Source organism: Caloenas nicobarica, chromosome 13 (genome assembly GCF_036013445.1).
Source record: "Caloenas nicobarica isolate bCalNic1 chromosome 13, bCalNic1.hap1, whole genome shotgun sequence".
NCBI classification, from domain to species: domain Eukaryota; kingdom Metazoa; phylum Chordata; class Aves; order Columbiformes; family Columbidae; genus Caloenas; species Caloenas nicobarica.
The window spans coordinates 15395598-15410112 of NC_088257.1; the positions used below are offsets into that span (position 1 = coordinate 15395598).

Sequence of the window (14515 nt, forward strand, 5' to 3'; positions counted from 1 at the left end):
TTTTTTTTTTTTTTTTAAACACTCCTGGGAATCTGGAGAGGTCCTAGAAGACTGGAAGCTGGCAAACGTTGTCCCATCTACAAGAAGGCCAACAGGGGTGACCCTGGGAACTACAGGCCTGTCAGCTTCACTTCTGTGCCTGGCAAAACCATGGAGAAGATTGTTCTGGCAGTTATTGAAAAACATCTGAATGACTACGCAGTCATTGGTCCCAGCCAGCATGGGTTCATGAGGGGATAGTCCTGCTTAACAAACTTAATTTTGTTCTACAACAAGGTTACCCACCTAGTTGACCACATAAGGCCTGTCAATGTGGTCATCTTGTATTTCAATAAAGCCTTTGATACTGTCTCTCACAGTCTCCTCCTGGACAAGATATCCAGCACACAGCTGGGTGAGCACACAATGCAGTGGGTGAGCAACTGGCTGATGGGCTGGGCTCAAAGGGTTCTAGTAAATGGGGTCATGTCAAACTGGTGACCAGTCACTAGCGGATTCCCCAGGGATCCATCTTAGGGCCAACTCTCCTCAAAGTCAGGGCTTGAGGGATTGCTCAGTAAGTTTCCTGATGACACAAAAGTGGGAGGAGCTGCAGCATGTAGGTGGAACAAACCAAACACTGTCTTAGTTGTACGTTTGAGTTGGGTGAATGCCTGAAGATCTGGTTGCAGGTCTGAGCCCTGCGTGGTCTGGGGCAGTTACCCCTCGTCCCTGCCTTTCCAAAGCACCACAGGCTTCAGGAGCATGCAGAGAAACTTTCAAGTCATGCTGACACCTGGTAATAGCAGTTGCTTTTCAAAAGTTTCCATTCTATAGGGTGCTTAGAATTTCAATTAAAAGGTTAAAAAGAAGAGAAAACAAAATCATGACCCTATTTCTTGTGCCAGCTCCCATCCAAATAATGATAAAGCAAACCATATCCACTTAGCTTCAGCTAATCAGGGGTGTCATCTTCACGGTTCATGTCAAAGTGTCCTCTGGAGAGTGTCCAAAACCTCCTTCCTCTCCAAGGTCTCTTGCAGATTCCCTGTGCGGGAAGGAACCGTCATCAGAGGGTGAGAAGGAGATGAAGGCGTGTTGGTTCTTGCTGCGCACGTGAAGTATTTGAGACTAATTATCAGAAACAAGCCCAAGGACAGACCTAAATTAAATCTAAAGACAGCGGCTGTTAAAAAAGTGAGACAGAGAACACGTCTAACCTCCTCTCTGAGGCAAAATAAATACAATTACATTGAGTTGAGTACCCAGAATATTCCTAATACAGTATTAATGTGTAGCCCTGAGTGTCTTTCTCTGGGAGAACTTATTTGGAATTTGATTTGTACAAAGAAATGATGATTTTTCTTGCCAGATGCTGATGCAAGCATACTAAGACTGCATTCTTCAAACATGAAACAATCAGATTTATTTATGACAAGCTGAAGATTAAACTAAAAATTCACAAGACAACAAATGATGTAATAGCCTGCATTTCTGTAGTCCTTTCATCTGACTTTTGAATGTTTTTTTTGCATTTCTCAGTATCTGGGGCAGATCGAGAGCCCTTGGCCAGCATTTTCATAGATTGTTTTTACATATTTGAAAACCAAAGCTGAAAGCTGCAATCATGGGGGTACAGTTAGTGCTGTGGTTACCGAAAAGGTTGAGGTGAATATTTAGAAAAATGGGAACAAAGCAGTTTTGGTACCGCAGTGCACTGTCCATCCTCTCCATGGGCTGGCTGCCAGGTGTTCGCTCTGTGGGCTGGTGGGTGTGCTTGGGGCAGTGTCAGGGTTTCACCACCTCACCCAGGTGTTTGGGATTATGTAGATTTTTTTTTTGTATAGTCTTCCTCCTGGTTGCTTATAAGGGAGGGATTTCCCTGCAGCAGCTTCCAGGGCCCTTTTTGCGATTACAGGAAGAATGGGCTGCCAGTTCAGTGGAGAAGTGGAAATAACCGAGCTTGAAGAAGCCATAGGTACAGGCAGATTTATGGCTTGGTGTCCTGAATTAGACTTAGTGTTGTGAGTACGTTGCCAATAATACTCAGCAAGCTTGAAATTCAGAGCCCTGAGTCATGGCTGTTAGTGCTGGTTGGGGCAGCCTGGTCCGGGCAGCGGGTCTGGGGACGTGGGGACAACTCGCTCTGTGACTGGCGGTGACTTTCCCCTCTGCTTCAGCTGTGGAGTCAAAGGAGTTATTGCTCCCAGGTGTGGGTTGTCTGGGAAGTGGCATTCGGGGGCAAGAACGGAGACGGGAGCCTGCGGTTTTCAGATTCTGGCGGTTGATGCGCTGCTGCATCTCCCTGACTTTCCTTGTGCTCTTTATCAGAGCGAGCTCGGTGCTCTCTGCGAGGCACTGGCACCTACGCCTGCCACAAGGAGCTGCGTTGCCATCACATTCTTTTGGGGCAGTTTTTCAGGTCCAGGCTTAACTTTAGTATTACCTCAGCTAAAATATTGCTTGTGCTAGCAGGACCTATAAAGGACTTTTTGTTGAAATGCTTCTACAAACTATACTGTTAGTGTCTTTAAAGGTTTTTTTTTAATAATCTTTTGCAGCTTCTCTAAGTTTTGCTATGTAACTTGAAATGCCATATGTTCTTCTGGGTCTTGGGATGCTGTTAAAACAAGTTCTTACTGGAGTATCCTGCTAATGTTCTCCTCAGCGTGATCATGGACAGCTTGTGAAAATGATTGAGTGTCCATCCCTTGGGTGAAATCCTTATTTCTAGTTCTGCTCCTACAATTATTGTGAGACTGCTCTCTTCCCTACACCCTGTGTATTGCGGTGTTAGTGTGATGCCTGACTTGCTTAAGAGCTGCTCGTACCTTCCACCGTGGCAGCTTTTACTAAATATTTAAAGAGGCTTTTAAGATATGCAGATTAGACTCCTACTGATAGTTTCAAGTAGCTCCTTTTTATTAATTATTCATTATGTGGTAACTAGGCATCCTTATTCAAGCACAGTAGTTTAGACAATTTAGAGCACTTAGTCGTCTGAGTATTGGAACCTGTTCCAAGCAAGAACATATAATGGCCTTGAAAGAGAAATGAGAAATATTTTGGACACTTCTTCACAAAACTGAGACAAATACTGACAATAAATTTGCCTAATTAGTATTAGGAGTAGCTGTGTGTCTGTGACCTTATGCCTTTTTCACGATTAGAACCTGAAAAGCAATGTAATGGCTGTGTTGGAGTAACGGAGATTGAAGTGGTATAGCCGTTCGTGACTGTGTTGCCTACGTTACCAAAAAAAAAATCTTTCTTAAACTCCACCTCCTGCATTCTGCAGTGATTTACTGTGTGCCTGCTTTCAGTGGAGGAAATGTTTACTCCCTTTCTGAGATGCTGTTTGTATAATGTCATTTGAAGACATTCTGTGATTTAATGAGTCTTTATTTTTACTTACCTATGGAATCTGAGGGAGGCCTTCTTTCACCTTTTTGATAAAAGCCACTTGGCAGCCAGAGTTGTTAATTCCTTTCATGTTGTCAGATGCAATATAATGCAGTCACGTTACAATGATGTGTTCTGAAAGTTTTTTATCAGTGAAATAGTAAAGGTATTTTATTAGTTATAAAGCAGTTACAATAAAGATAAGTCCAACAGTCAACGTCAGTATCTTAGAGCGTGTGTGTGCATACGCTCGTGTGGACACTTTAAGAGGCAGAACCAGGGTGGCTTCAGCAGCAGAGGAGCTGGAGAGTTGTACAATGGTTTTGTCATGAATTGTTCTGCACAGCGATTGAGCGTGGCAGAACTTGTTGGAGTTCATTGTGGATCAGTGGTCACCTCCTAAGAAAAAAGGAAAATGTCCTTATTCCACTTTTCTATTAGGGTATGGGGCAAGGGGCTATTTTAAAATATTGCCATAAGTGGCGGAGCTTCTCCAGACAGCAATGCAAACCTGCTTTCTCTTGATCTTGCCTCCTTTTGTTTTCTCTCTAAGAAACTACACAAATAGAAGACCCTCGTGTGCAGTGGCGGCGGGAGCAGGAGCATATGCTGAAAGACTATCTTGTCCTGGCCCAGGAGGCGATTGCTGCGCAGAAGGAGATCTGTCAAGTGAAACAGCAGAGGCTTGAATTGGCCCAGCAAGAATATCGGCAGCTGCACGATGTTTGGGAGCACAAACTGGGCTCTCAGACCAGCTGTGAGTAACCGATGAACTCTTATCCAGTGACTTTCTCAGTCCTGAACTCACTAGGACAGTAAAACACTTGAAGCTGCTCCTCTGACAGACCATGGGATGAGTTATGCTGTGTCACTCTCCATGTTTGCTCAGTTTGACCCAAAAGCAATAGCTGCCCAGCACCTATTTGGTAAAGGATGATTGTTATGGAACACTATTGTGGTTGGCTCAGTCACTGGACTTGGGGTGCACATTTTCAGCAAGGACTTCAACAAACGGGAAAAAATGTGGAGGTTGGCTTGGTGTGAAGGAATGAAGTTCTATGGTATTTTCCTTGATTCCCCTGTCCAAAGTATAGAAACAAGGCAAGAAGGCTCATCTCAGGTAGCATTCCCAGGCCCTTTTGGAGTTTAGCGTCCAAGGTAGTTGAGTGACTGTGTCGGGGAGCTAAGGATATGTATTTTAAGCCATATAAAAGCTAACATAGGTGGATTATCTCTCTGCGAATGAAGAACATTGTTTTGTGCTTCTCACTAGCTGTTGCTTCAAGAATTGGTGCAGAAATTTATAGATGGCCTAATTTCCTCCTTACTTTTACTAGTTAGGAGCTAGAAAATGTCCAGAGGAGGGTTTGTTTTCTGCAAGTCCTCCAGAATATTTTTTATAATCCTTAGTATTGCCGACTTTTAATGCTCTTGCTAGCCCCATCCATGGACTGACCTCCTCCTGCTCAGTTATGTTTTATGGTGGTGGATTCCACTGGCTAATCCTGTGCCTGATGTTAAAAAGTATTTAAGTAGTTTTCTGTCAACTGAAGGATTGTTTGACTAAGGTCCCGTCCATCATCTCTGCAGTACAGTTCTTGGTCTTTTCTTAAGAGTTCTCTACCCAAGTGCTGGTACCTCAAAGCCGTGCACTGAGAACACTGGGAACATGAATCACATTGGCGTGATGTGATCTGTCTTTAAAAGTACAACCAAACAGAAAAAGCTGGAAATGCTTTCCCATGGTTTATAGGGCATAAACTGATGGCTGCAAGGATCAAGATATCTTCCTTGCCTCCAGCTGCCTCTAGCAACATTGCACACTGGGGACCTTCTGTACCTTCTGAAGCAGAAGGGTTTTAACCGCTGCTGAGGAGAGAATTCTGCTCTTAATGGGAGATTGATTTAATCCGGTGTGACACATTGTATGATTGGTCATGTCCTCAAGGCTGTGAGAAGGCATCACATTTTTCTTCTCATTCTTTGCGTTTCTTTGTTTCTAAATGTTCAGTGGGTTGTTTACTCAGTGAGGAAGTCTTAAAAAAAAAAAAGGTAAACCTTTATGCAAGGCCTGTCCCTTCAGTTCCATTAAATGCCTTTGGAAATGCAGGAAACCACGCTATTGAATGGATGAATGTGTTTGAGAGTCTGAGTTAAGTGTGTTAACCTGGAACAAATCAAGACTTGGGAGAGGCAGGACATGCTCTGGCCTCTTTACTATACACTTGTGGTGAAGTACTTGACTGCACTGTTGCTTTTCTCTGCCTTTGATGGATGAGAAGAGATCTGGAAACCGCACCAACAATGTGTGGAGATCTGGGTGTGCAGGAGCCATGAGAGGTCTTGCTTCGTGATGGGGCTGGCAGAAGAGCAGGGAGGAGGGCAGAGCTGCTGACCCGAGTGTTGTGTTTGTTCTAGTGCTCTCTGGCTCATCATCAAGTTCCAAGTATGACCCGGAGATCCTCAAAGCAGAGATTGCTACTACAAAATCCAGAGTAAGTAGTGCACACAGACCACTGCTTGCCATGAGTAATCTGTGGGTATTTCCAAACCTCATGGCAAATACTAAAAGGAGATGCCCAAGCAGTTGAAAGAGCTCCTGTTGCCGTTCTTAATCTAGGAGGTAATTTACCGGAATTCTCAGATGTTGCAGTCTTAAGAGTTTGCCAGGGACCAGCAGCTGTTCTGGCCCGGGGTGGGCACGGGCTGTGAGCGGCTGCTCCCGTGCAGAGCTCAGTTCGGGCAGAAGAAAGGACTAAAGCAAAGTAGGTCAGTCTGGCCTCTGTGGAGGAATATAAAACAGCAAGCTGTGGGGTCAATGGATTTACAATATGTATTATCATCCTGCTGTGTTACTCACACAGTGGGGCCTTTTAGTTTGGCATGCTGGAGGATGGCTTCTGTCGCTGCAGTGTAACTCCTGTCCTGATGCTTAATGTTTTTTTAATGACTGGGAAGGTTTAAAACATTACTGAGTAAAATCGACATGTGTTTCATTCCTATCTCTTGAATTTTTCTCGGCTTTTCTGCTTATGAGGCTGGAACTTCCCTTGAGCCCCTTATTAAATGGCGTAATACCTGGGTACTGCATAAATCCCCAGCCAGCCATAACGTCCTGATGGGGATGCAGTCAGGGCTGCTAGCTGCTGCTGAGATGAACTGATTAGAGTACTGCCTACACTGAATAAGTTTTGAATTGAATGGGTAGTGCTGTACCTAAATGTGCATGTAAATGTGTACCTAATATTCATCACTGTAAAAATGTGACACCTTGTTACAGGTTAATAAACTCAAGAGGGAAGTAGCTCACATGAAACAAGAGCTCCAGTACAAAGAACATGGATTTCAAACACTGAAGAAGTAAGTTTCTTCTCAAGATCTTCTTTTCCATTTAGAACATCTCTGGCTTGTAATGCATCCCCCTCTACATTTATAATTAGCTGGCCTAATAGCGTAAGCTGAAGTGTGTTGCTGCTGCTATCTTTGGTAAATGCAGCTGAAAGCAGCACACAGCTATGGGGGTGGTTCTCTCAAATCAACACCTGTACGTGGTTGCCCACATCAGAACCAACTTCATGGCAAAAAGAGTTAGAACCAAGATCTTGCCAGTTAAATGGCATTCTGGTTTACTCAGTATTGCTCAATACAGATGACACAGTCCAGCCCGTTATCTTAATTATAAGAACTGTTGTTTTAGGGCATTGAGGAAAAATTTGGGGTGGAGTGGAAGGGGAGGAAAAGTTTCAAGTACTTACCTTTTATGAATAGACATCTGGAATGTTTTAAGTAATGTCACTGGTTTAAATCTGGTTTATTATAAACATTAACTGCAGTAGAATTCTTCCGAAAAAAGGGAAGTATGAGGTGGCTCTTAATTACATTGTGCAAGGAAATGCATCAATGCATGTGAGGTCTGTGCCTCGTTTTTGAAGAAGTGACTGAAAATAACATAATTCTCATAGATGGCTAAATTGATCCTCTCTGGGTTAGAAACAAAGTAACTAGCAGCAGTCAGCCTGAGCACTGGTTTGGAGGTTTTGTGTGCATCTTTGTCCTCCCTAAGGAGTCAAAACAGATGATATGGCCAAAATCAGCTTTCTGAAGTTTCACGTGCTTCTGAGTGGAGTAACTTAGGCAGTGATGAGTGGGGTTCTTTGTTCCTTCTGTTGTCTTTATTATACTTCAGAGTGTGTTTCTTTCCTAAAAATTAATGTCATGATGCAGGCATCTAGGATTATTAAACTCACTGGACTTTATATAAAGTGTTAGCTTACTGTACTTTTTCTAAATTTCCATGCAGAATTGACATGAAAATGTCTGATACTCAAGGTGGCTACAAACTCGATGAGGCACAAGCCATCTTAAGTGAAATGAAAGCTCTCAAGAAGGCCATCACATCAGGGGAGAAGGAAAAACAAGACCTTATTCAGGTATTGAAACAGGATGGCTTTATAGTATTTTGTGTCACCATTGCTATCAGATTGGATTTCTGAGAAGTAATGTAAGTATTTTGTATTTCGGATATGGACTGGAGATTTTTGCTAACATAAGTTAGTTCTGTATTGTGGTTGGACTGCAGCCTTTTTGTTCTTTGTATCCTGGAAATAAGAAGTATAAAATGTAGTAGTAAGCACTTGCTTAGAGATGAGTGTTTGTCTCGGGGTTTTTTAGTCAGGAATGAAGCTATATTACGCTAATGCTTGGGGCGGCTTCATGCCATGGGAGCCGCGGTCCAGCCGTGCCCGACCTCCTGTTTGCAGGGTCCGAGTGCACACAGTAAACACGGCCAGGACTTAATAATGTAGCTCAGGCTAAAGCTATGTAGCTGCTGAGTTATTTCAAGCAGAAGTGAGCTCACCTCATGGCTTTTTATGGTTTTAGAGCTTAGCCAGGTTAAAAGACAGCTTTGTGAACGACAGAGGATCCCAGTCAGACCTGTGGGCCAGCAGCATGTCCGTGGAAAGCTCCAGCCCCTTGTTACCCCGGCAGTACCTGGACGTCAGCTCCCAGACAGATGTGTCAGGAAACGTGAGTAGTGCATGAGAAACCAAGGGCATGTGGGGACATTCCTCTGAACTAGATGTAGTACGAGTTTCCGAGCATGGGCAGGTGACTATGAAATTATACCTTCTCCTGGTTTGAAATTCGGTGCGACTTTCATTTTTGTGTGCAGCGTTAATGTATCTCCAAAGGCAACCTGCTGTTTCCCCACACTGTCCCTATCAGAACAACCCAGGTGGAAATAAAAGGGAAGTTTTATTTTGGCTGTGGGTGTAGCTTTTGGTGATACAAATACTCCCTTAGCTCTTAGAGCAGCAATGTGCTTCTAGACAAACAACATTCAGCAGCTACGTACGGGCTGAGTTCTAAGGAGGACTCTTCCTTAAGAGTGCATTTGGCTTTTAGTGTGTTATGAGTGAGACTGACACCGTATGGGCAGGTATTTTGATGCCATCGAATGTCTGTAGTGCTCATAAACCTTCAGTCCCACTTGTGGAACAAGATCCCAGCTGTCGGGTTGGTGGCGGCCTGGGGAAGGACTCGGTCAGCGCTGTGGGTGCATCCCGTGTCTCACAGGGCATTGCCACAGAAACCTCTCCTGGGAACCTTCACATACATGTCTGCAGCCGCTCTCAGCCAGCGACATACACGAGACTAAATATCTGCAGGTTTGGGTGTGATGGGATGTCCCTAGTCTTTAGGACTTTACAGCCAAAGCAAGATGCCGTCCAAAACAAAATGCAGCACAATTAATGGTTGCAAACAGCATTTAAGAAAGATTGCAAAGCTGCTTGTGTGTGCATGAAACTAGAAGCCTGAGATAGTTGTGGGAGACTCTCTTGCCTGGTAAACCAGACCAAAAGAGAGCCTCTGAATGCCCGGGGGTTTTAAGCATTTGAAGCAATCATGAGAAATTTAACCAAAGGAGACATTTTTCCATTCTTTGACAAGAGCAGGTGTAACTTGTAACATCACCATTTAAATTGGGAACATCAACAGAGGAGTGGTTATTAAGTTGTTGATTTTTATATTTTGTGTCTCAGTTTATTACCAGCAGCAATAACCAGTTGGCTGAGAAAGTGAGATTACGCCTCCAGTACGAAGAAGCAAAGAGAAGGTAATTCTTTGGACTGTTGCGCCCTTTGGCTGTTGCACAGCTCACTCTGAAGATATGTTTCACCAGGAAAGGTGCCACTCGGATTGAAACCCAGTGTCGCTGCTAAATAAACATTGTAATTTTTGAGCCAGTGAAGCGATAGGCTTTCTGGACCAGCGTTATCATTCAAGAAATAAATAACCATCTTAGAAATTACTAAGGAGTGACTAATAGGTGAAGAATTCAGTCTGGCCACACCTGTGGGGACATAAGTGGTTTTGCTGCCTGTTGCCAATGCTTCCCCGTTCCTAATAAGGAGGCTATATTGCAAGGCATCTCCTTGCCTTATTCAAAATGAAATGAATGTTTGCATGGCTCTAAGTCTGATAAGGAGAAATGTATATTGTGTTAACACCTCACGTATCAAAATATGGTCAATGGCTACAATTCCAGGGCTTGTCTGCTTCTCTGTAAGAACGTAAATATTCACCCTTGCCCTCTGATCTGAGATGGATGAAGAATAGATTTTAAAAATTCGTATCTACTTAACAGGCCAATTTAAGCAAAAGTTTTCTGGAATTTACTTTTTTTTAATAGATAATAGCTAACTCAGCTGTTAAATGAAAAACCACCAAGCATTATTATTTAGACCTTGGCTGGCCTAGTCCTTGTTCAGCAGTGTAGCCATCAGTGGTGGTGACCTGAGTTTTGCCTGATCTAGAGGGACTTTGCAATTCCAGAATAACAAAATTCAGATGCATGGTACAATCTGTACGTGGGATATGCATGAAGAAAAGGATTTTTCTCCAGTCTTTGGGTGAGGTTACTCATAGTGTTTTCATTTTAGTATATTGGCACGGTCGATAGTCCATGTTTTTCAGTGGCATAAAATTTGATCTGTGTCTGTGGCAGTTGTCAAGGACTGTGTGTGCCCAGCTGCCTTTGACATGAGCTTACACTTCTCTTCCTAGGCGGAGCAATTTTATCACAACTGTCTATTTTGCCAATCCAAGATTTGCCAAACTACCTTGACATTCAAGTCATTCTGTGACTTTTTAAAACAACATTAAAATTATTAGTCCTCCAGCAGTTAATTTTTTAGTGCTAAAATGGCTTTTTACTTTCAAGCTTTGCTGAAAATTGTGATTTAACTCACACTGACTTTACATCTTCAGGTTGAAGTGGAGCACTCTCACTTTAGCCTATGTCTTTTCCGAGGTGGGGCAAGTGAATAATGAGAAACCAGAGAAGATAATTAATATGCTCTTTAAAAAGAGACAGAACTTTACAGACGCAGCACAATAGTTCATTGGAAGTAATGATGAAGGGCGTTCAACACAATCTTGCAGTTAAAGGTTTGATACTTCATGTCTGTCTTAGGTTATTGATAGATTTTCTCAGAGTTTAAGAAACATTATTGTGAGGGAAGATGAGTCTGGATGGGCATGAATAATTGATGCCAAAATGAAAAGATCTGCAGCTATCAGAGCACTGTGGTTTTGGCATGGTCTTTAGTAGGAGCTGCAGAAACAAATACCTGAGCTGGTTTTAAGCTGGAACAATACTATGGATATAGTGACTCACAAGGAACCTTCAGCTCCTGTCAGAATTCCTCCCTGTGATGTGAGAAGTGTTTCCTGTCCCCACAGCAGCATGTTAAAATGTTACAGGAATGCAACAGAAGAGCAAGTGCTTTGCCCATGCACATATTATGAAGGGAGCTAAAAGTTGGAAATACATCTGTCTTATTAGCTCTGTGTTATCTGGAAGGGTAGAACTTAAGGCCCCAAATCAAGGTGATCCCGTATGAATGAGGTTAGAGCTACCAGCTTTATAAGGGGCTGATGGTTTTGAAGATGGACTGTAGCAGACGCTTTTTACACCGTGGCTGTGGATCAGACGGAAGGCACAGATGTAGGTGAATATCTTGCTGAACTTCACCACCCAGAACTGCCAGAGTACAACTCTACGTGTTCCCTCACCCACCACAAAGTCCTTTCCTTTCACAGCTCAGTGAGACGAGAGCCCTAAAGCAGATAATGTTAAACCTGCAAAAAAGAACAAAGGGCAACTGCAGTGACAAACCTTTAGCTTAATTGGATTGGAAACTGATAATGGGTATAATTTCAAGGGCGATGTCCGTGTCACATCTCTACAAGGAGATAGCGACTGCGGCATAACTGTGATCAGAGATGCAGCTGAAATGTGTTGTACAATTTCAGACACACTGCAGTAACTCAGTTGTGTAGCACTTGCACTCTGGGCACTGCTTTAGTTCCATCAACAGTTAAACTTTGAGCTTGGGATTTGTGTGACTGGTGGAGATTTTAAAAGCATGTTTTATCATCTCCTAAACTGGAATATTTTAATGTCACGTTTAGCAGCATTGCAACATTGGTGGGTATTTGACTGGGCAGTTTTTAGACCGCACTTCCCACTTTGATTTTTATTTATTATTTTTTTTTTCTGAAGAACAGAGGCTGATCTAATATAGGATCATTAATACTGGTTATGGATACACATCTTAGTGTGCACTTCTGTAGAGATGCATGTGCTCCGAACGATCTCCAAAGAGACTAAAATTGTGTGTGTTACGCCTTTGTCACAGATAAGTACCAGCTTTCCCCAGTAAAAAAAAAAAAAAAAGATACTTGATATGGCAATGAATAAATCCTCTAACTACCTTTTCTAGGTAAAAAGAAAACAGTTGAATAAAACCTGAGCTTCTGGCTCTGTCTTTTGTTCAGTCTTGCAGGGCAGTGGCTGCTGAGAAGGACGGTGTGACCGCGCTGCGGGTTTGTGCAGCGCTGCAGGTCAGGCTCGGTCAGCGAGTGCTGAAAGGCCGGAGTTTTCAGCCAAGTGCCAGCCAGTCTGCAAAGCATTTCTTTTGTAATGGTCTGTCTTATTGGAAAAATAGAATACATAAACCTCCTTTTAACTGAAAAGGGGGAAGAGAACGATCATTTACAAAGCGGAGTAAAACGTGAGGTTAGCTTAACAAAGCTGTTAGGCTCGGAAATGCATAGAGAACGAATTCCAGTGGAAAAGCCATATCCATGCAAATGTATGCCAAAAGCGATCAGATTAATGCCAACCAATCCTCTTAAACTCATATCCCTTCAAAATGCACAGAGGAATTCTTGGATTACGAATTAATGCCACTGTTAATTCTTCGTTGGAGCACGGTGTTGCACTTAATCAGGCACTCAAAAACAAAACGGCTCCTAAGAAGACCTAAAAATAGTTGAGCAGAGTATCTATCAATTATGGAACTTTAATTAGAGTAAGCAGCCTGCTGTGAGAAATGGGTTTACAGAAAGTGAGTCTTCTCTTCAGAAAAGTGATCTCTAGTCTCTCTTCAGAAAAGTGATCTCTAGTCTCTCTCCTGGGCCGGAGGAGGCAGGTCAGCCTATGGGAGCCTAATCCTTCACAGGCTCGCTCGGGCTCGAGTTCCTCTTGGCCTCCGGAGCTTGGAAGACAAAGGTTTATTCTTCCAGGCCATTCAGCAGTCGTGTAACTGCTGCTGCCCAGGTCCGCGTCTTATTACTTGCTCCACACACTTTGATTTTTGCTAGTTGGCATTCAGTTTGCTCTCTGCCTGCATGTGTGCTGGTTTGCAGGAGGAGGTGGCACCATCCTGGGCGCTTCTGTAGCACAAACCAAGCTCCAGAAAGAGCTGAATCCCTGATTAGTACCCACAACTATTTGTTGTGCCCAATTTAAGGCCGGTAATTCTGTCACCAGATCACAAAGCCCTTTTCAAAGGGAGACGAATATTGGACTTTTGTTTTACACGTACAGCATTTCACTTCCATTTTTTATGTATTTACTAAACATGAGTGAGAGATTAACCTGAGCTAATCATGTGAAGGGCCTTGCATGCCTTGACTTTCTGGTCTTCAGTCAGGTGAATTATTTTTGCAAATATCTCGCCTTACATCGCAAGATACTTTTTCTCCTTGTTTGCCTTCCAAGCTTTTGTGATTTCCCCACCCCAGCCCATTCTGCCCTCCCCATTCCCTGCTCCCCAGTCAAATCATGTTTGATCGTGCGAGTTCCACAAATGCAAGTCCTTAGTAACTCTTACTCAACTTGATCTGTACTATTGTTTCTCACCTAATGACCATGATCATCCCACCAGGTCATTAAGAGTTGTAGGTAATGAGTCCAAAGGAGATGGCATCCTTCGGGCAGACTGACAGGACCGCCCTTGGTTCTGTATCCTGGCCTGCTGCTGGCTTTTTGCTTCCCTCTGTGTGTTGCATTGCAGAGCTAACTGAGCTCCACATTCCCAGATATTTGGGAAATTGGGCATGGGCAGATAATCGGAGTGAGCGGGCTCCTTACCCGCCACAAGCTGTGCTCTCCTCTGCTGTCAGTCAAACCTCTTGCCAAATTCTAGATCGGTACTGCTGTTGCTTTTAGTAATCGTCTTCCTGCCTGGGATGATGCGATATAGGGCTGAAGGATTAGTGATACAGACTTGAAACCGAAATCTGGGATGATACCTCTAATGAAAATAGGCTTTAAATTTCATGCAAATAAGTGGCTGTGGCTGTTGGTGGGATCCTGCTGCCTCTTGGACTCTTCACATCCCCAGGCACAGGCTGCACCAGAAGCAGCCTCACTGTTTAACGTGTCCCAGATGCTTCGTGCTGAGTCAGTACCCGGATTGTTCCAGCAGCAGCATGTGTGTGATTAACTTCCTCATTGTAAAGACAAAATTAGTTTCTAAACTTTCGAGTAACCACTGATCTTTATCAGCCTTTCTGGATCGTATAAGGAGAATATACAGTTCTTTTCCATAAAACTGTTTATAGATCAGATATTTACCACATGATACTCTCCGCAGCAAGTACTGTGAGGTCATTAGCTGTAAGGCATGTGAAACACCCGGTAGTGTATCTGACACCTCTTTTTGAGATCCAGAATTTCCGATACACTATTCCCTGACTGGTGGACACTGCAGATCAGCTAGAGACTTGCTCACCATTGGGAGCAAACCTGAGTTAAAATCCCATTCTGCGTGTCAACCTC

The 14515-nt window shown here is 43.4% G+C and overlaps 1 protein-coding gene across 1 annotated transcript in view; it reads left to right on the forward strand.

Moving 5' to 3' along the window:
* Window positions 1–14515, forward strand: part of WWC1 (WW and C2 domain containing 1) — a 67352-nt gene that overhangs the window by 31483 nt on the left and 21354 nt on the right. The window contains exons 3-8 of the mRNA XM_065643838.1: window positions 3935–4138; window positions 5800–5876; window positions 6662–6741; window positions 7682–7811; window positions 8263–8409; window positions 9426–9499. Of these exons, the coding sequence (XP_065499910.1) occupies window positions 3935–4138; window positions 5800–5876; window positions 6662–6741; window positions 7682–7811; window positions 8263–8409; window positions 9426–9499 (712 nt within the window). The remainder of the gene's footprint in view (window positions 1–3934; window positions 4139–5799; window positions 5877–6661; window positions 6742–7681; window positions 7812–8262; window positions 8410–9425; window positions 9500–14515) is intronic.